The sequence below is a fragment of the Apus apus genome, chromosome Z, assembly GCF_020740795.1.
Source record: "Apus apus isolate bApuApu2 chromosome Z, bApuApu2.pri.cur, whole genome shotgun sequence".
In the NCBI taxonomy this organism is placed as follows: domain Eukaryota; kingdom Metazoa; phylum Chordata; class Aves; order Apodiformes; family Apodidae; genus Apus; species Apus apus.
In genome coordinates, this window is record NC_067312.1 from 70500624 (window position 1) to 70523176 (window position 22553).

Below are 22553 nucleotides of genomic sequence, written 5' to 3' on the forward strand. Positions count from 1 at the left end.
ACACATTGCTGGCTCGTGTTGAGCTTCTTATGAGCCAGCAGCCCCAAGTCCTCCTCCAGGCTGCTCTCAGTCCACTTTCATGAAACTCCACCTGGAGCATTGTGTACAGTTCTGGAGAACCCAACACAGGAAGGACATGGACATCTCGAGTAAGTCCAGAGGGGTCCACAAAGATGATCAGAGGGCTGGAGCACCTCTGCTATGGAGACAGACAGAGAGTTGGGGTTGTTCAGCCTGGAGAAGAGAAGGCTTCAGGGAGACCTTAGAGCACCTTCCAGTACTTGATGGGTGCTCTTCCCTGAGAGGGTTCAAGACGAAGTTGGATCTGGCTCTGAGAAACCTGGTCAAGTGGAAGGTGTCCCTGCTCATGGAAGGGTGGCTTGGAGCTAGATGATCCACAGCTTCCCTGAGCAAACTGTGCCAGTTCCTCACCACCCTCATAGCAAAGAATTTCTTCCTAGTGTCTAACTTAAATCTCCCCTCTTCCATTTTAAAGCCTTTGCCCCTGTCCTATCACTCCATGCCCTTGTATGAAGTCCCTCTCCAGCTTTCCAGTAGCCCCTTCAACTACTGGCAGGTGCTATTATGTTGGTTTTCTGGGCTGCAAGTGCACATTGCTGGCCTGTGTTTACCTTTTGGGCCCATGTTTATCTTTTGGGTTTACCCAAACCATTCTGTGATTCTTTGATTGTATGTGCTTTTTTCTATTTTTTTTCTTGTGATAACTGCAAATTGTGTTGTGAAAACAAATACTCGTCTTCTGCTTCACTCTAACAGAGGCTGTGATGCATTTTCTGGTTCCACCACTTTGTTGCATCTTTGTAGGAACAGCAGTAAGGCAGAAAGGCCGTGTCTGTTTTCACATTAGCAGAGTGTTAACGAGAAAGGCAGAAGGAAATACCCAATGTCAGTTGTGTTTCCCAAATGAAAGATTTTGGAGTTGTACCATTACTATAGGAAGTAAAATACTGAGTTAAAAAGAAATAGGGTTGTAAAGACCTAACAGCTTTCGCATGTTTATGTAACAGAAAGATTAGTTTTCCAGAAAGATTTCATCACTAATCCAAACAAGTAATTTACGTGATGCACTTGGTAGACTGTTGAGATTCATACCACCTGCTTGGTATCTCTCCAGAAAATAGATGTGTAGAATAGATTAATTGTTCCTCTGCAAATGCTTGTTTTCCTTTACGGATTATGCAAGGCACCTTGAAATAGGTACTACTCCCAGAGGGCTAAAGTTACTTGGTGTCAACCTCACTGTGGGCATCTGGAGTCGTGTTGTTGTGCATGTAGATGGCAAAGCAAGAGAGGAGCTCTAATCTCATAGAATGCACAAGTGTGTGCTTATTTTCCATGGATCTTTAGGGGATGGAGGGGTGGTCTTCCTGTTGAAGTATAGAAGTATATAGTAATTTTTTGTATTGTTAAATTAAAGAGAAGATGAGTGGGGGAAAAATGTTATTTTATTCCAAAAATTCATTCTTAGAGATGATCTGAAGTGGCATGGCTTACAGTCTGAGGTATTTGAACTGTAAATGTGAATAAAATGTAGTTCAATTTTACTTGCAAGTAGTGTAATAATGAAAACAGATATAACTCAAGGGGAAAGAAGAAAAGTATTACCAAACATAAACTAAGGAAAATAAGATTGAAGCATTATGTCTGCTCCTTACTGATGAATTGAAATAAGTGCCCTGGTAATAAATTTGAAGAGATGTTATGCAGAGGGATTATTTTTACAGAATGTAGTCTATTGCTTGACAAAAAAAATCTTCTTAGTGATCTTAGCATTATAGGAGTCTGTGCTTGCCCTTGCTTTATGCTGGTTGGCTTTATGCATTATTATTGTATTTCTGTATGCTGGATGTTTTTAAATGAATGGTATTAGAGGGTATTTATATATCTATGTATAATGTAGTATTTACTGTGTAGAGTTGGGCAAACTCTTCTTGTGCACCAGTATAACCACATTGAAATCAATGTGAGAGCACAGCATGCCCCAAATAATAGGCCATACCTTAAAATTAATTGTACATAGGTAACTGCAGCCTTAGGTGTCATGTTTTTTCTATGCACTGTAAAGTAAACTAGTAAGAGCAGGTTATTCTGGTCTAGTTTTAGCACTAGGCAGTGTTGCAGGGGTTTTCAGATTTTGCACTCCAGTCTATCAAAGCTGGAAGCATCATCTGGGCGGCCTGAAGAACATTTGGAAATGGCAAGAACCTCATCTAAATGCTAAACTGGTGTCTGCTCTGGGCCTCATATCCCTCTGGGGATCTCCGGCTGAACAGGTTGCACTCAGTTTGGAGGAATTCGCAGCTAGATAGATCTGTTCTGCAGGGGAAAGTCCTTTTGTTACTGGCTGCACACAGCGTGTTGAGGAAGAGGAGGAAGTTTAGAAAGAAATCTAACAAGGGGAATTGAAGTGGGTAGTAGAAGAACTGCAAAATGCTAATCTGCATGTTTTCAGAATTAATGGGTTTCTTTGTATCTGAAGGTTTGTGGGTAATGAAACCAGTCCTACTTAATCAGGAGCCACCATCCCATTACAGTTAATATTGTTACTCTGCTATGGCCAGTTTTCCAATAAAACTGCCATGGCTTACTCTAAATCTAACAGAGCCATGAAATTTGATTCCCCAGGAGGTTGATGGTGGCTGTTGTCCTTGAATGTTGTCGATTTACATCCTGGAATTTCCACCTTCTTTGCCTACTTCAAAAGTTGTTTACTTTCAAAGTTTATGTTTTCCATAGTTTTTGTTTATATCTATATTTATAAATACAATACTTATGCTGCAGGTGCAGCTGTCTTTCATGTCAAATGTAAGATATGTTTTACCATCTTGTTTTATCTAATTTTGGAAGTAGTATTTCTGCCATTGCTTTTTTATCTTCTGACAGAAGAACTCCTCCACGCAGTGATCTGCTCCCCAGTGCTGTTTAGCCACTTTATTTGGCAGTTTTTGATTAAAATAGTTATCCAGGACTATTTTCCCTAGCTCTTACAAAACCTGTGACTTCAAGTACCCTTATTACATGTGCATCTTGTTGCATATTCTGCTGACTTAAAGTGTAGTGTTCAAGCTATTTTTAAAACTGACAACTTACTGGTTTTCACCAGGGTCTGTCTTTATGAGCTTTTGTGTGCCTATGTCGTTGGTACAAAACTTTCCCAGTCATTTAACTTCATCCAGAGCATAATTATTGCTGAGACTTCATGATGCAAAAGCATCATGGCAAGTTCCAGAAGCAGTACTGTTCAAAACAATTATAATCCATGGATTAAGTGTATACAACTTTGTGTTAGATGGTATTTAGTGATATTAGGCTGGCATTAAAATACTGGTACCAAGCGCAATTAATTAATGGCCATTTTTTTATATTACCTTTCAGAGAAACCCCCTTTGATGTACATATTCTTTTTTATCAATGCAGTACAGTTCAGACTGTAAAAGCTGATCATTTGCAAACTTTCTTTCTTTTGGTGTTTGCAAGCTGTGAGTCCTGGATCCCCCAGATGCTCTACAGTTTCTGCAGAGGCACTCCATATCTAAGACAAACTGCCTGCACTCTGTGCTTTAAAAAACATATCTTAAAGCCCCATACTGTAGTTCCCTATGCCCTCTTGATATTTTCAAGGAACATATATCCCTTACAAATACATTGATGTAATGCAATGTAATGTAAAGTAATAATTTACACATTCATTAATAGAAGTTGTTATATATATATCATATAGTATAATGTAGTGTAGTGTAACTTCATATAGTATAAAATACTGTAGCATAATATGGTAGAATCTAGTACAGCGCAGCATAATGTGATGTGGTAGAATATAATATTTACAAGAGTTGTAAATTGCAAATGATCTCCCCAGTATTAACATTTATTCTCTTTTAAAGCAGCAGTCCTAGAATCTGTGTCAGTGGACCGGACTATTCCTGAAAGCACCTCAGCAGGGGACACCACAGAGCTTTCCCCATGTAGATCCCCTTCAACACCACGTCATCTCCGCTATCGTCAACCAGGAGGTAAGAACCTTGTGTTTCTTGCCTCTGTCAGTCACCTCAAAGTCTTTAAATAGTGTAGCTGTAAAAATATTACAAACGAAGAATGCTTGAATAATGTGGGTTTTCTTGTAGTTTCCTTATTTCTCAGGTATTTAAAAAAAACAAGCCACTGGAATGTGAGTTGCTGTGGTTTATTTGTATAGTAGCAACAAGAGACTTGGAAGCATCTTGGGACTTTGGTGTGATGAAGTGTTCTTCAAGGGCTTGAGCAGGCTGTGCCCAAGTTGAAGGCTAATATTGAATCAGTGCTGCTCTCACAAAACTCTGAAGACCTTGGGCAGATTCTTTTGAGCTAGTAAAAGGGACATATTTTGGGCACCATATGAAATCATGAAGTACACAACACCCATTATTGTCAATGAGGAGTGACTGTGTCTGTTTCTTTGTGTAACACTGAGCATGTACAGATGGTGTCACATTATTCGTTCCAAAATTTGAACAAACTGCACAACTGAAGAGGAAAAATGGGAGCTGGAGCTCCTCAAATAGCTCTCATGTGGCTCTTTGAAATCATTAGCAGAGCTGTGAGCTATGTCCATGAACACTTAAAATGCTGCCATCTCATGCAGATTTCTAGGCAGTTATTTCATGGCTGAGATGAAAAAAAAAGGCCACGAAGAGTTTTCTTAACCTATTATTAAATTGCTGATACACTTTAATATTAAACCAATAGTAATCTTCTGTTACTGGCCATATTTATGGTGAGATGGCAGGATCTGGGATTTCAAAGCCGAGGGCAAAAGTGCTGTATTTTCTGAGCACTAGTCAGAAGCAATACTCACAGAACTCCCTGTAGAGAAAGTTTGATAAATTGTGCAAAAATGTACTAATCCTAGGCAGTGACCTGGGAAAACAGGTGAATCTAATGAGCAGCAGTTGGTTAGTATGCTTAGTTCTCTTAACGTGATTCTTTGTTTAGGTTCATTTTCTACAACATTATTTTTGTATTTATTGTATTACTATTATTATTGTTATTGTTGTTATTATTATTATTAATAATATTTTTTTATTTTATTTTTTCTTTTTCTGTTTGGTTACAGCTTGTTCTTTACTTTGGCAGTGTCTTAGTTTTTTTATTTTTTTTTTTCCCCCTATATTAACATTAATCACACTGACCTGGACATAAAACTTAAATCACAAATATGGTTACATTTTTATTTCCTTTAATATCTAAGCCCCCTAGCAATGAAAACAAAAAGTGTTCACAATGTATGAACATTAGTGAAGATTTTAAGTATCACTGTTGCTTAACTTGAAAAATATGAAAAGTATGTAAAAATTGCCAACTTTTTTCTGTCTGTTGCCTTTACAGTACAAGCTGCTGACAATAGCCACTGCTCAGTTTCTCCTGCTTCTGCTTTTGCTATTGCTACAGCTGCAGCAGGGCATGGGAGTCCACCAGGTGAGAGAAATGTACTGTACAAAAGAGATAACAATAAGATACCTAGGTCTCAACAGGTAAGTATTCTTAAGAACATACTTGCCTGAATCCTGAATAGGCACTGATTTGTTATTTTAATCTGCTAGTGTTTAGAGTCTGGAATCCTGCTCTTTGTGTGGACATTGCAGTACAGCACCCATAGATAATCAGGGCCTTGGCTTCCACTTATGTAGCCAATATGACAGTATTGTAATGTAACTCACTTAACTGAAAGTGGAATTGACCCATAAGAATGACTCAAAAAGCTTTAGCCAGACTGTTCAGATACATCCACCCGGTTGCATTTCCTGCTGCAGCAGTCTGGAAATTTTGGCTGATTAAGTCATAACTCCATTATTTTATTGTTTATATAATCAAAGACTAAAATAGGCTTTTAGGCTGCTTATATACCACCCCATCCTGGGGAGTTGCCAGAGGCCAACATCATGTCTGCTTGAAAGAAGGAAAGGTAGAGAATATATTCAGAAATATCTTTTAGAACAAAACATGAAACCTAACAAATGAGGACTGCATACTATACCACATACCTTCAAGAAGCTCATGTGAGCTTTGGGCCTTCGTCTTGTGGGTTCTAAGGAGATAGCCAAAGTATTCAGTGAGGTTTTCAGCTATCATGGTGTAAAGCCATGATAGCGTTTCTTGCTGACTTAATCAGAATTACATTTAACACTCCACATTTGCAGTTCATCTTCTATTAGTTGAATTCTTGTATTCTGTCCTTAATATTTCTAGTTCAATCTACTTCTGAAAGATTAGTGTTTCACATATATGTAAACTGCTGAAGACCTAGCTCATGTCTTTGAGGGTTTTACTTTTTCTTTTAATTCACTTATGATTTAAGATTTTGAAAATGAGCCTTTTTATATCCAAGGTTGGTATACCTAAGAGCAATTGTAGTAACTAAATTATTGCAAGGGAGTACTGTGTACTCTTTGGAGTGCATTTTTGTTGTCTACTGGCTGGAAGTATTACTGCAACTTAAAATATTTAATTTGTTTAGTTCACTTGCTGTCTCGCTGTGTAGACATACTAGGACCTTCCACTGTCTGAATCTTGTCCTAGGTCATGTTACAAATAAAAAGCAACATTTTAAAAGTCCACAAAATCACTTTGACTTTGCATTGATACACTCAGTCCCACAGTTCATTTTGATTATGTATGACAAAGCATAGTGCAACTGTAAATTAACACCTACCTCTTCCATCATAACTGTTGGAATGTCAGGAAACTGCTTGGAAGACCTTAGTCTCAAAATCACCCATTAAATTCTGTGCAAGTCAGTAAATCATTATTGGTTTCAGTGGATGTTGTATTTGCTATGTCTAGAGTTGTGGTCATTCACTTGATGAGTGAGGAGGCATCAGGAGAAAATAATCTTTAGATGAATGTGGATCAGTAGTCCCATTAGTCTTGTATACTTCCTGTGATCTTTAAATGACCACGAGAGAGTAATGTTCAATTTTAGGGACTTTATGAACCTGTCACAAACATACCTTTAATAATTAAAAAAAAAAAAAAAAAGTAATATCCTCTGCCTTTGGATTCAGACACTGCCAAGAAATCAGTGACACATTTTGTTTTATTAATTATTTCCAGTGTGTTTACAAATTATTCAAAAAAACTCATTAAGAGTAAAAACTACTTTCTTCCCACCAATTCAATCAAAATTATGTCTTCTGTGTTGTTAAAAGAAAAACTTTTCAATATTTGTAGTATTGAAGTATGAGAGAAAATAAAATATATAATATGCAATCAACTGAACAAATCTCAATGCCTGAGAATGTTGAAAAAGGAAAAAACAACATTCCTAATATTCTTAAGCACTTTTTTGTTTTGCTGTTTGACCTAGTTCTGCATGAAAGCTAATTTTCATGGATGATGTGAAAAGCAATAAGAAGGTTCTGCAGCAACTCTGACAACGAAAGTGTGTGGTGGGGTGTCTGGGGACAGGTTCCACCTGTAATTAATATGAAAATACAAGGCTACAAACCAGAGCTTAAATAGCTGAATCACCTGTTAGATAACTTAATGTAATTAATCACAGTAGGGATAGTATTAAAGCTGCAGTCATGCCATTCAAATTTGGGTAACTGAAATAATTTTCCTCCCCATATATGTGTTATCAGAATGATGTGGGGGTTTTTAAGTAACACTTTTTATTCCCAGTGGGCTCCTGTTGTATTCACTACATAGGATGGACATGAATCCTCAGTGAATCAGGTGTGAGTAGTAAATTAGATTTATGGCTTTTTTTCTTTTTTCTGTTGGTCCTTGGTCTCACTGCTGCAGACATTGTGATGTGTAACATTTAACATACTCCTACATGGAACATAAATAGAATGACAGGTCAATTTCAGTGTTTGATAAATACTAAGTGATGCACATGAGGAAAAAGATTCTGAGCTCCACACCTGAAAGGGTGGGCTTTGTGCTGGATGTTACTGCTCATGACTGAGATCTGAGGATTGCAGTAGGTAGATAGTTGCATTAAAAGATCTTAGTGTCTCAGCAGGAGCCAGAAAGGTAAAGGCAACATTAGGTATTATTAGGAAAGGTACAGAAAACGACGCAGATAAGACCATTATTCCACTGCAGTATATATCCAGAATTAGCACACATATTGAAGAGTGTGGTAGTGAGGTGTCCTGTTTGAGATAAGGGCTTGAGAACTACAGAAGGTTGAAAATTTGACATCAGGGGTAAGTGGAAGTGTGAAATGGCTTCTGTGCATTTGAAGTTTGGAGAAGAGATGACTTAGAGGATTGATGAGAAAGTTCTGCAAAATCATGGATGTCACAGGGAGAGTGAGTAGGCATTTATTGCTCTTTCTGGTCCAAGAGGTAGGAGGCATCAGATGGGTTTCCTGGCGTCAAGGTTCACAACAAACACAAGTATGTTGTTCTTTGTCCAACAAATAGAAGGCCTGTGATATTCTGCTGAGGGACATTGTGAAGAGAAGGGGTCTAACCAGGTTCAAAAAGTGGACAGCTTCCTGCAAGCAAGTGTCATTAGCAGTTACTTGACCAGGAGTCTAGAACAGGTGCAGGAGCTGGAAACAATTGGAGGTTGTGGGAGAGTATTAGGAGGTAAGACCCATTTGTGTGTCTTCTGTTCTTGCTGTTTCCTGAAGCTTTCTGGCCGTTTTGTTTTGTTTTGTTTCCTGAGGGTATGATCTCTTAGCTCTTCTCAACTTTCCATCTTCTAGATCTGACTGCTCAGGGATACATTGAGACATGCAGGTTACTGGACTCAACTGGAAGCCCTATGAGTCAGAAACTCTGCCAGAACCAGACATGAAGAGCATTTGATCATCTCCTGTGGAGAGTGCTGGCCCTAACGGTTTATAATTGCTACCACCCTGCAACAATCAGTTTATATGCTGATAAATATGCAAAATTCATTAACAGCTCTCCCAGGGGGTATGATGGCTTTGCTTATCATGAGATAAGCAATGGGAGAAACACTGTGTTTGTTGTTCTTGTCTGCAGGCTTCATGACCACATGATGGGAAGCCAGGCTGAAAGACTGTTCAGTGCTTTGGTCTGCTCTAGCTACTGGTCCACCTTCCCATTCGGATGCAGCCTGAGTTCAGTGCATGTTGGTGATAGTTTCAGTCTGCTTCATCCCCACAGGGTGGGGAACAGGGCTGGGCTTCAGGGACCATCATAGTGGTTGTGGGGCACCCTCATCTGTTGGGTTCATCTGTTGTCTGGATGCATGTGTAGGGCTAGCAGTGCCCTAAGAACACCTCCTGCTTGGGTTCCCCCACCACACCATAGCTGCACTAGTGTATAAGCTTCTGAAAAGGCTGGGGACCACAGCATTGCTCTACAACATGTTGAGCTTCCTGCAGTAGTTGTGACCTTTCTTTGAACCAGGTTGAGGTTCTTATGCCCTCCAGCAGCTTTTTTTTAACTTACTGATTTTTTTGCCATTAATGCCACTTACTTTACAGGTAGCTGCTTTTATCATGCCAAGCTCTACTACCTGTCCTATTCTTTAGTCTGTCTAGTTAAATATTAATCTCTACACATCTTAAAAACCTTTTGTTCTATTCTCTTCCAGAAAATTTGCATGTTTCTTGTTTATTTTAACAGAGTTTTAAAGATAAATAGAAATACCAAGTGAAAGTTAAATAAGGCACCTCAGGTGCACAGCTTGGTGCCCACATGAATGGCAATATGCACACTAGGGGTAAATAGAGCATACTGTCTCTTTTACATGTCCTTTTTTAAGGGATATGGAGGATGGCTGGATGGCTCATGTTTTGCTGCAGTTTTAGTGCTCTGTCTCCATTGATGGGTTGCTTCATTCCTTCATTCTTTTGCCAGTTTTTAAAAAATACGGTAGTAATACTAACATGTTCTGTCACAGAAATTGAGAGGTCAAATAATCGTTATTATCCAGTCTTTTATAGCTTGCTTTCATGGCAGTAAAGCTCATTCTTCAGCAAGGGAGGAGTACGAAGTTATGAGGGCATCCTTCTCTAAGGCAGTGAAAGATACCCAGTTTTCACGGCTGGATGCAAACTAGTATAAGCTCAAGTTGTTGATACAGGGACACATAATCTTTTTTTACTCTGAATCACCATCTCCCTTCTCATGACTGTCATTGCTCCTAGCACCTATATGCTTCTCAGAGTGGTAGATAAGCCTTGAGCAATCAGACACATCTGCCTGCTCAGAGGCACCAGTTACGTGACCTCTTTCTTTCCCTATGCATATACCTCTAGAGAGCTGGTTCTTGATTTCTGATTGAATTAGTAACAGCTTCCAAAAGCAGAGGTAATCCAGCAGCTCTGCTGCAACTTATGCCTTATAATACAGAAAAGTTCCTACAAAAATTTTAATGTTAATGGTCTCATCATGATGAATGTCCTGCCAATCTCTTCTTTTCAGGTTTTCAATGAGAGTTAGGCAGTCCCTAAGTGGCATTCCAGGCAGCTGCAATGAGCCCCATGTCTCTTGAGGAGTTATCTCCTTCTCTCCTCTGAGAGTCTGGCATGCAGCCGACGTCAGAAAAAGGAGTGAGACTGGTAATGTGGGAGAGGAACCTCCTGCCAAAATGCTCACCAAACATTTGTAGTTTTGCTTCAAATATCCTGCAGATGTTACAAGAATTAAGTAACAGCAATTTAATCTATGCTGCGCCCACACAAACCCTCACGCTAGTTAGAAACAATTTATATAGAAAAGTTTTTCTTTCTTCTGCGACTTGTAGAACTTGCAAATTTCCCTGGTTTATCTTTGTATAATTCTTTCAAGCGTGTTACTACTTTTTATTCTGTCCTTAACTTTTTTATTTATGTCTGTTGTGCACAGAATGGAGCACTGTTGGGATGAGTAAGGTAGAATACACTGATTTTCAAAGTAAAACGTCTTTTGATGTTCATTTTCTGAAACTGCTTGCTCTGTGTGCAGGTCCTCATGCTTGTTAATACACATAAACTATGGAAGTGCTCTGTGTGGCTAGAAGAGATTCAAGCTTTACTTAAAATCTCTAAGTAGTTGTACGGATGAAGCCAAATTATCAAGATAATGCTGTTTTGTTTTTGTAAATAGTGAACAAAGTAAAAAGTACTTACATAAGCTTAGCAAATGTACAAGTTTCTCCTGTGCTATGGATGTCTAACACAATTTGAAGAAAAATATTTCATGTTAAGTTTATCATTGTATTGAAACAGTTCTACTGAACATGGGCTTCAAGGGAGGTGTTCTGACAAAACTTAGATTTGAGATCTAAGTTGATCTTGTATACTCTTTGTATTTTCTATATTCTTAGCAGATACATGGGAAGAGCTTTGAGAAGCTTCTTTCTTCCTCTGCTCAAACTAGAGACCAAAAAAAAATAGATCTCCCTACATGGAAAATAAATGTTGGACAAGAAGCAGCTACTTAAACCCAAACAAACGGGTTGTTCCCTCATGAACATAGCTGCTTTATTTCAGCAGCTCTGTCATCCCATTTTGAGCTGGGTACGTCAGTATTTCCAGTGTGCCACATGCTTCAGAGCTGCCTTCCCCCTCCTACAGCCTGCCGACCGTGCTGTAGAGAATGTACCATTTTTCACAAGAACAAGGTGACATATTATGGGAGAGGATGGGAGTGGGATGGAAGCTTGTGGTTGGCAGGAGGGCCTTGGCTTCTTCATACAAGCATTTGTTTTTTAAAATACATGTGAAAGGGAGGGGGGAGAGTGAGAAAGAAGTAAGGGGAAAAAAAGGAGTTTTTGGGGGAGTATCTCTGACAAATCTGATTTGCACATAGAAAAATCTGCCCCATGCTAGCAAGGAGGAAAGATGGCTTTATTCTCTGCAATGTTAGTGATTTAAGGAGCAATTAAAATAACAGCTTGAAGCTTCTCTGCATCTACACAAAAACGGATGCCTTCTATACTATTCCTTCTAATTAATTGCCTGCACATATCTCTGATGCTGAATTACCTTTGACTTGAGTGATTTACCTGAGTGTTGTTCAGGAGTCTCTTTTTCTGCATTTTGCAGCTTGCACCCTGTCAAAGAACAATTCAAAAGATCTTTGGATTGGCCTGCAAATCCTTTCTTATGCAGAGAAAGTACCACATGCTCCTTCCCTGATCACAAATCCACTTGGTGGTTTGAAGAAGCAATCTTAGTCCAAGTTGTCCTTGGGTTTAGTATGGCAAAACTGATCGGCCTTGTTACCAGACCATTTTCAGGTATCTGCTTTTCCATAGCTCTTATGGTCTGTCTACTCCTGGAGCCATTTACATGCACTGTAACTGAGTGGTTTCCACTGTTGGCAATGGATCTCATACTGTCAGTCAGTTCTGGATGGATGGTCCTGCAGCCACCTCACTGTTTACAGAGGAGTCAGGTTCCTTCCCTAATCTTATACTTTGTGTAAGATCTTAGTTATATGCTGCTTTCCACTGATAAACCATTATGCATTAGTCCATTATTTCTATGCATATGTTAAACATTCGGGATGGAAAAGATGTATGGAGAGGAGTGTGTAATCCTTTTAAAGTATAAATGCCTGATTTATTTTGACGTGGCTATTTTTGTATTCATGATCACTGCCTGGGATAAAACATTGTAGGCCCTTTCTGTACTTTGGCCACTTCTGATGTGAAGCTGCCAAACCTCTTGAACGCGGTTGAGGATAAACAGTGTGGAAATACTGATGTGAAAGTGTCAACTTTGGGAGCTGCTGAAGTGAACACAGAAAGTCCTCATCTCCTCAGAAGTGCTATAGGAGTTTGTCTGCTGTAACATACTCTGACTGTAACAGTAATAACAAATACAAATAGACTTTTGTAAATTACAGCTGTGGTTTCCAGAATGTATAAGCACTGAAGTTGTGCCAGATGAGTCCTATGAGCTCTCAGCCTGACACTCTTTATCCGTGCTTGCTCACAGTATTAGATGGATAAAAACTAGCTGAAAGTCGTAATAGATGATTCATAGGGATGGAGTTTACACAGCAGTTCATGTGTAGGCATTTCCGTTCTGATAAATCAATTGCAGATTGATTAAGACTTATTTTAAAAGGCCAAAATTAGCATGAGAAAGTTTAAAAGTTTTTAGCGAGAGCTGCTTCACTCATTTTAGGTTGTGACCAGTCATGCTGTTCTGCAGCCATTCAAACCACTGGCCAGCTCCCAGTGCTACCTTATTTTTGTTTTGTTTCTCCTGGCATAAGCAGTAATTGGAGTAAGGGAATGACATGACTTGTGCCAAACGACACAAGGGCAGTGGGTTCCTGTGATCACATTTGTGTGTCCGTGTGTCTGTGGTTACATGTTCGATTGTGGCAAGAGGAGGCACTGGAGCTGTACATGCTGCTGCCAGGCACATACAGCACTTAAGCTGAATAATGTGACTTGGAGATGTACCATGCAAGGTAGTGAAGGTATACACTCCCAGTGGGATCCTGTTGATCCCTGAAATGGAAAAGCATGTAGAAACATATATTATGCTTCGTTCAGATGCAGTATTTTCTCACCGTCTTGCACACAGATTTATGCAAGTATATAGGTCCCTGTGCAAGGATATCAGCTCTGCTGTTCAGGGAGTGTTTCTCTGATTCTGAACAGAGGAATAATAATGTGGCATTACACCATTATGTTCTCTGAGACAAAAATTCTGGAATAGGCATCCAAGTTAGTATGGAAATTGGTAAAGATTTAAATTAAGCAAGGTTACAAAGGGAAATTATAACTGAGAGGGCAGGCAGAGAGAGATTTCCTTGTTATCATAATTGTTGGGATGTTGAGAGAGATTCTACTTGTGTGGAAACCTGAGTAATGCACTTCTGTGTTCTGCTATTATAAATGCTTCAAATTACACCAGTGGTTACAAGCTAATATTTGGAAACGTACGTGTCTCTCTCTGGCTTTGGACATAAGTATCCATGTCAAAAGCAAAACCAGAAAATGTTTGGTTTTTTCTAGTTGATATTCAATATGATGCCATAAACATTGTTATTTTGCTCTTCAGTGATTTTCTGGGTTATAACATCTCATTCCCTGTACTGAAAAAGCTTTGTAGAAGTTTTTCCTTATGAATACAGACCTGAAACAAAGAAAAAAAACCCGCTTGTGATTGTGTTATCCCAATCAATAATCAAGTAATAAAGAATTTAATCCTTTTGAATCTGCAGCTTATTCCAGTGGGACTACACTTCACAGGTGTAAACTGGCACAGCTGGGTTGCAAGTGTCACGGAGACTGTTTCTAAGCAGTTGGAAGCAGACTTCAATTTTAGCTGTAGTTCTTCTTCCACATGGAACTTGAAGACTGAATTTGTAAGCATCTAGCATCCTTTCAGAAACAGGAGACATCATCAAATCAAGGAAATAATTGCAAGCATGCCTATCAGCCCTGCTTGGGTTGTGACCCTCCCCAGTTCCCCCTTTCTATTAGGGATTTAAGGTTCTTAGTTACAGGAAAGAAGAGTCGGCGTAGGATTTGCTAAACTCCCTTGATCCTTTAGGCAGGACAAGCAAGGTTTTCTACTTGTCAGGTTGCTTTTGACTAATGGCTCTAATCAGGAACTGGGAAAGTGAGTACTAGTTCCTTCTTGGGAACATGTTTTAATGAGATTTCCAGACCACTTTGTGCAGATTGAGGGAGGTTTGATAAGCCCTGAGACTTGAACACGGAACGTCCTTGGAGTTCCCCATGTCGATTAAAAAAAAAACCCAGGTGGGAAGTACTCATTGGCTTACTCTAGAGCTGGCACTGTTCTCCATCAAAAAAGGTGGTGTGACAAATAACTGCTGGCATAGACCCACCAGCTTTGTTTCCTGGTGGCTGGAGGATTGTCAGGAGATGCCCAGAGGTCGTTACCGAAGTAAGAGATGGCCAGTGCTGATGTTCTGACCACCCCACCAGGCTGGCTGGGGGGCTGGTGGATGGGGTCCATGGGGCCTGATGACAGCAGAGAGGGAAACTGGCTTTCTGTTCCAGGCTGCAGCTTTAACACTTCGTTTACCAGGCTGCTTTTACGAGACGTTTGTGTATGTTTTCTCCTGCCAGAGGATATTTTACTGGGAAATCAGTAGCAAAATGAAAATAGAAATTAAAACTAATTTATTTGGAATCTGCTGTCTGATTCAATAACCCAGAATGTTATTCCTTTCCTCTGAATATTCACCTACTGTAGTGCTTTTGAGTAGACTTCTAATTCTGCTTCTGAATTAGAAGCCCTTTGAATTTAACAAAATTGTTGCTTAGCAGTTTTCAGTAACTGGCTGAACATTCTTGTTCAAATAGAGTTGAATCTTCCCTTGTGTTTTTCTTAGAGCAATAATTTTGAATTAAAACAATGACTTGAAGATGAAATTAGTTTTGTGTCAAGTCATTCTCTGTGTTGGGAATTAAAAGCTAAGGGAAAATGATTTTTTTTTTTTTTCATTTTAGCAGAAATCCAGGATCCTTTTTTTTAAATGTGTTTCTCTCTTTTTAAATTAATTTCTTATTCTAGTTTAAGGGAAGCTGGTTACTCAGGAGAAAAGTATTTTCACTGGACATTTCCTGAGTTAGACACTGTGGTCTGTGTTGCTTGGCCTATTGCTCCGAGTCTTGAGCAGCTGTGGGGAAAACTCCCTGTTTTGTAGACACGTGCAAGCAAACTGGCACTGCAAGAAAAATTCCTTCTTCACCTAGGAAAGGACGCTAGTGCAGTTCCTATTCCTGTCCCCCCAGAATGGGTCACCATGACCCTACTGCAATTGATGGGATGTGTTGAATAAGTGTTTTCTGGCGGATCTTTGGCAAGCTCTTGAGTCATATTTCCCTCAGCTCTCCTCAGCTGAGGAGGAGGGAAGCTGGAATGAAGCTGGGACCTCTCCATGCAGGTAACCCCCCCATTATGCTTATGTTGCAAGTGGGGAGTTTTGACCAAAAAGTGTGAGCTCATCATGAGGGCAGGTTTGTTTAGATCCCCCGTTACCTTCCTCAGGTTTGGTGCATCCCATGGTGTGTGTGTGGGGTGGGGAGAGAAATTTTGGTGGAGATTTTTTGGTGTTTGTTTTTGTTCTTGTTGGTTTTTCTTTCTTGTTTTTGTTGTTGGTTTTTTTTTTGGTTGGTTGGTTTAGGTTCCCCCACCCCCAAGCCTAAGTGCTGCTTGCCTAATTAATATTTGTTCATGCTACTGTTGAGTTGCTTTATTTGTGACACAATCATGAATGGTTTGGAATCTGCTTCTGAGATGGACATTTTGTTCAGAGATTTTTTTTTTACTCTTATCTATTCTGCCAATTTTTGTTTTGCATGACAGTCAACTCTCCATTCACAGATGGTCTGAAAAATAATAAATTTGGATCTTTTAAATAATTTCCTCCTTTCCATTTAACTTTTATTCCTATTGTCATTAAAAAATCTGAATAATTTTGCAAGCTATTTCCTTTAGTTTACCTAAAAAAACACAGACTAAGTGAAGGAAAAAATTCCCAAGTAATTTTTAGCAGTTTTCTGTTTCTAGCTGTTCATTGTCACAGACTTTATTTTAACTCCGTTGTGATCGAGCACAGTGAGCATTTTAAAGGTCTGAAAGCTTACATTTAATAGTTCTTGAAAAGACTGTGAGCATTGTGCAAAAAATATCTGCTATACTCTTCATAGAATCATAGAATGATAGAATCCTAGAATGGTTTGGGTTGGAAGGGACCTTAAAGATCATCTAGTTCCAACCCCCTTGCATGGGCAGGGACACCTCCCACTAGATCAAGTTGCTCAGGGCCCCATCCAGCCTGACCCACGTCCACAATCCACAATCTCTCCTGGCAATCTGTTTCAATGTCTTACCACCCTCACAGGAAAGAACTTTTTCCTAATGTCCAACCTGAATCTTCCCTCTTCAAGCTTCAGACCATTGGCCCTTGTCCTCTCACTACACACCCATATAAAAAGCCCTACCCCAGCTTTCTTGTAGGCCCCCTTCAGATGTTGGAAAGCTACTATAAGGTCACCATGGAGCCTCCTCTTCTCCAGCCTGAACAACCTCAACTTCCTCAACCTGTTTTCATAGGGGAGGTGTTCCAGCACTCTGATCATCTTCGTGGCTCTCCTTTGGACGTGCTTGAGGAGTTCTATGTCCTTCTTTTGTTGGAGACTCCAGAATTGACACAGTATTCTAGGTGGGGGTCTCACCAGAGCAGAGTAGAGGGGGAGAATCACCTCCCTCGACCTGCTGTCCATGCTTCTTTTGATGCAGCCCAGGATACAGCTGGGCTTTCTGGGTTGCAAGTGCACATTGACAACTCATGTTAAACTTCTGGTCCACCACTACCCCCAAGTCCTTCTCCTCTGGGCTGTCCTCAGTCCTTACTCCTCCCGACCTCTGTTCATGCATGGGATTGCCTCAACCTAGGTGCAGAACCTTGCAGTTGGCCTTCTTGAACTTCATGCAGTTTGCACGAGCCCACTTCTTGAGCCTGTCAGGGTTCCTCTGGATGGCATCCCTTCCCTCCAGCATGTTGACTTCACCACACAGTTTGGTGGCAAACTTGCTGAGGGTGCACTCAATTCCACTGCCTGTGTCACCGACAAAGATGTTAAATAACACTGGTCCAAGTACCAACCCTTGAGGAACACCACAACTCTTTGGGTGCCACCAGTCAGCCAGTTCCTTATCCAATAAGTGGTCCATCCATCAAATCTGTATTGTTCCAGTTTTGAGACCAGGATGTCATGCGGGACAGTGTCAAAGGCTTTGCACAGATCCAGGTAGATGACAGCAGTTGCTCTCCCTTTGTCTACCAAGGCTGTGACCCCAGCATAAAAGGCCACCAGATTATTCAGGCACGATTTACCATTAGTGAAGCTGTGTTGACTGTCACCATTCACCCCTTTGTTGTTCTCATGCCTTAGCAGAGCCTTCAGAGGATCTGCTCCAAGATCTTGCCAGGCACAGAGGTGAGACTGACTGGCCTGTAGTTCTCTGGGTCTTCTTTTTTTCCCTTCTTGATAATGAGGGTTATGTTTTCCCATTTCATATTGCTGATAGAACAGGTTGAGTGTATAGCGTGTGAAATTAAAGCAATCGAGAGCTAGAGATCATTTGAAATTGAGAAATAGATCAGCAGGTTAAAATTGCTTTTGTGTTCCCTGAAGACTGAAAGACACAGCAGGAACACAGGCAAACACACTTAGTGACATACAAATTCAAAGAAATACCAAGTGCAGTGTTACCATTCTTTCCTATAAATCAGTCATGGGAAAAAATTATGCTGTCCCATTTCACATTTGTCATTACATTCTACAGTCTGTAAACACAGTTGTTAGCAACAGCCTTTGAAATTAAGGATCTGTTCTTTTTTTAGAGATCTATGTATAAATAAAGGCACAAGATTTGGATGGTTTCACCTAACACTTCACTAGAAAAATTGGACTAGGAGTTTACACATGCATGGACACAGTACACTTCCTGTGTGCAAACAATATTAATTTGAACATGTCTGCAGGTACACCAAAATTTAGCATGAGGTTTTGATGTTGACACTAACTCCTTGTTGTCTGTCTTTACTATTGCTGAAAAAAGAAAGGAATAGGATGTTGTCCAGTGGTAATGGAGCTATCCTACAAAGTGCAGCAGTCTAAAGCTCCAAATACTTGTTCCCTGTGTTTTTTCAACATACATAAATGCTAATCCACACTTATGTTGTTTTTCCCTGTCTTAGAAAAGTGAACAATGCTGCTTTCTCTGACCCCATGTATTAAACAGAATATGCAAAAAATAAAAATGCAATCTTGTGTTGCTGCTGAATTTTAGTTTAAAAAAAAAAAAGGCAGCAGACTCTTTGATTTTTACTTCTAAGATGAGTTACGGATTTTTCATAGCAAGTTGTGTAGCTTGTAACTGAAAATACGTTTTCAGTCTTTAGCAGTTTTTAAAGATTTTCTTCCAAGAGTGAGACTCTAATAGATATGATGTCCTGAAAGATTATCTCCATTTAAAAAAAATAAACAACCCAGAAATTCCAAGAGTGTGTGCTGGTTACATCTCTATCAGTAACCCTGTTTTTAAGGATTTTTAAAGGAATCAATTTTCAAATTTGAAAAGTTCTTTGAGTTTAAAGGAACATTTTCATTCTTTGTGGTACTCATGTTTTAGCCATATAATCTCATAGGTGATTGTAATTCTCAAAGCAACCTTAATGTTATTATTAGGAGTTAGAATGGTATGTTGATCTTAAGCATATTCTTTAGAGACTTAACTTTTTTTCTTGTCTATTAAACTAGAATTATTTTGCTGGACTGATAAATTTTTGGACTCCTGGATTTAGTTCAAATTTACAGCCTTATCATGACATAACAGCTTTATCTCAGGGTTGTGTTCTTTAAATTTCTCTGATTAGAAAAAGCCTTTCTAGAACAAGTAATTTAAAAATAGGTTACCAACCTGTCCCTTAAATGTTTGGCAGAAGTTAAACACAGTCACTGTAGCTCTGTCTGTGTTACACTATTGTACATCAGCTGGTACATGTGATTCCATGGGATTTACCTTACTAAGACTATAATCCCTTGACTTGATTTGATAGTTAGATTGTATTTATGGCAGAGGCTTTAGGCAGAAGAATCAAATACATACTTGGAATTATTTCTGACGTGAGGGGTTACAACAGGGGTTTTAAGAGGCATGTTTCTTAGAACAAAATTATTTCATATGTGCCAAGGACCGGTGAAAGTGAAATGAAAAGCCTGAAATGCACTGGGCACTTGATTTCTTGTGCTTTTTAAAAGTAATGTCTTCTGATTTTGTATGAGTTCATAACTCTTCATGAGACAAACTCAAACCCTGGCATAGTGGACAATTACTTATGCCACTCCCTTGTAGCTAGAAGATCATTGCTAGACTTCATGGCTCCTACTTTCAAGCCTCAGGCTGCTCGTGTGACCCGTTCCATTATAAATCTGAATGTGCACATTTGATAATTACTAAAAAAGAAAAGGAAGAACTGTATTCTTGATCAAATTTGCAGTGCGTGGGAGTTCATAATCTGCATGCTTCTTTTAATATAACCTAATATCATTTTCTTTTCAAGCTTCTTTTAATATAACCTAATATCATCTTCTTTTCAAGCTCTTCCACCCTTCAGCTGGCTACTGCATGGCAACCTGATATCATAATTAAAGAAATGAAAAGGAAAGCAGAATCTTTGGCAGTTTACATTTCTTACCAATACCAGGCTGCTGGCTCTCTGACACATTTCTCTGAAAATACATGAGACCCAATTACTTGCTTGAGAATGTAAGACCAATAAAGATGGATATCTTTAAGCAGTCAGCCAAACTTTTTTAGGCGATGTAAAGAAAAATTTTTTGTAATTAGTTTTTTTGTGCTGCATATTTATTGGGAAGGATTTTCTTTTGTGCTGCATATATTGAAGGTATTCTTTGGTTTTTTTTTTTTTAATCTGTGGATGAAAACTGCTTTGCTGCAGGTCTGGGGTCTGTGTTCTATTCTTTATCCAGGTCAGAAATTAACATGGATGTTTGCTAAGCCTAAGCTTTCAGGATTTGAGCCAGGCTGAATCATGAAACTGACAGATAACTCATGAGCATATTTATCAGAAGAAAGAAAAAACCCCACAAGACAGAGAACTGTGTTTGACACTTCTTTGTTATTATTTGTCAACTGCCTCATGAGTGATGAATGTTCTCCTTCCACCTCTCTGGGACTCTCTGGGGTTTGCTGTGACCTCCTCAAAGGCTCCAGTGCAGTTTCTTCCTGTGTTAGATGCTAACAGAGCTTCACTGACACATCAACTGACACATCAAGTCTTTTTCTGAAGTTAAGTTTTTGCTAAGAAAGACACCACAAACTCTTCTTAACTACAAACAACTTTACTCTTACTCTTGTGAACAGAAATTATTTTTTGTGTAGGTACACCATGAAATATAGATGTATAATCAAAACTTCTGACAAATTAATTACTGTGGTCAGTGATGGTGTGCTGCTGTATTAATGTAGAAAAATAAAATGCAGAGAATAGCATTGCTGTAACTAGACTGAGAGGTTTTGACACCTTAAGTGAAATGGAAATGCAAATGTGCATAATTTTGTTTCTTTAACATACACAGTGCAGAACTGAACATAATACAAATGTTCTTGGGTCGGGTGTTTTTTAAATAGGAGAAGCTATTATGTATCTATGTATCTGTTTTTGTCTGCAGGTGTTGAGAACTATATATATATATTTTTTTAATCTTTTGCAATAATGGAAGCTATAAAAATGCTAGTTTTGACTATAGTGCACATAGGAAAAACATCTGAAGGTGAAACTGGATTTTTCATAACGTAATCTGAAGACAAGTACATGAAGATAAAGAGATTAAATTATATCGAAAGAAGTAATTAACTGAAACTAGCAATGCTGGCAGGTTAACGTTGTGTTTGACAGCCTGTGGTAGAAGTTCTGCATCCCTGTTATGTGAAGAAACTATTTGTGGGAGCAGTTTATATTAATTTCAAGAGATACAAGGGAAAAACATTACTTGAAAGTAGCATTCACTGAAGCAGCTGCTTACCAAGATGATTAATCACTATAAATACTGATGGTATTTGTAATGTAGAAAGATTGTTTCCTTCAGAAGAGGAATGGTTATTCACCATGGAGTGTTTCAGGTTATTTCACCATGGAGTCTGGGTGTGGGCAGTTCCATCCAGGATCCTAATTAAAATACTGCAAAGGTTGGCATCCTGCTAGATAGGACTCTTCATCTCTTTCCTCTCCTGGAAGCCCAGTGAAGATGAGCTTAGAAGAAACCACAGTATCACAGTATCACTCTGGTTGGAAAAGACCTTGGAAGATCATTGAGTCCAACCACTACCCTAACTCTGCCCCATCTACCACTAAACCCTGTTCCCTGGCACCACATCTGTCTTTTTAGATGACACCAGGGATGGTGGCTCACCCACCTTCTCAGACAGCCTGGATCACTAATCCATGGCTGTGTTCCTGCTGATTTAAGTGTAATGTGTGTAGTTGGCCCCCAAACTGCTCAATACCAAGGATAACACACTATGGGAAAGACTGCTTCAAAACTGCACCTTTTAAAGATTCAGTCCACCAGCATTTGCTTCTGGATACTAAGACTGACAAAATCTCATCTGATCAGGTACAGTTAACCTTTCAGCCCACCTAGATTTATAGCCTACATGGCTAAGAGGCCTCAAGTAATGAAGAGGACTGATACTATTCTAGGGACTGTATAATCAGAATTAAGAACTGTTTCTAGCCCCAAACAGGTAGTAAAAGTACACAGGGAATAATAGAGTGGATGCAGCAATGCTGAAAGGTTAACTGGGAACTGGTAGGTGATGAAACACTTGTTCTTGCGCATCAACATCTGACATGAAGCCCTGGTTCCCAATTCTAGTCTGTGGGCCAGAACCTTTATTTTAGCTGCCTACCAGAGTTAAACAATGACAAAATTTAATACTGCACACTTTGCATAGTCTCTTAGTGTAGGCCCAGTGTCACAGTTACGTATGGATGGGCAGAGCAGGTCATGTGTGGCCCAGCAAGGTCCTGGCTGGCTGCTGTGTTTTT

General features: G+C 39.4%; 1 protein-coding gene across 3 annotated transcripts in view; it reads left to right on the forward strand.

Annotated features, from left to right (window-relative positions):
- RASGRF2 (Ras protein specific guanine nucleotide releasing factor 2) overlaps window positions 1-22553 on the forward strand; it is a 131537-nt gene that overhangs the window by 74247 nt on the left and 34737 nt on the right. For 2 of the 3 annotated variants that reach the window (XR_007891862.1, XM_051643333.1), the window contains exons 16-17: window positions 3906-4034; window positions 5386-5475. Coding sequence is in view for 2 of the 3 variants with exons in the window: in XM_051643333.1 (XP_051499293.1) it covers window positions 3906-4034; window positions 5386-5475 (219 nt within the window). In the remaining variant the exon portion in view is untranslated. The remainder of the gene's footprint in view (window positions 1-3905; window positions 4035-5385; window positions 5476-22553) is intronic. The other variant, XM_051643334.1, reaches the window with a different exon arrangement.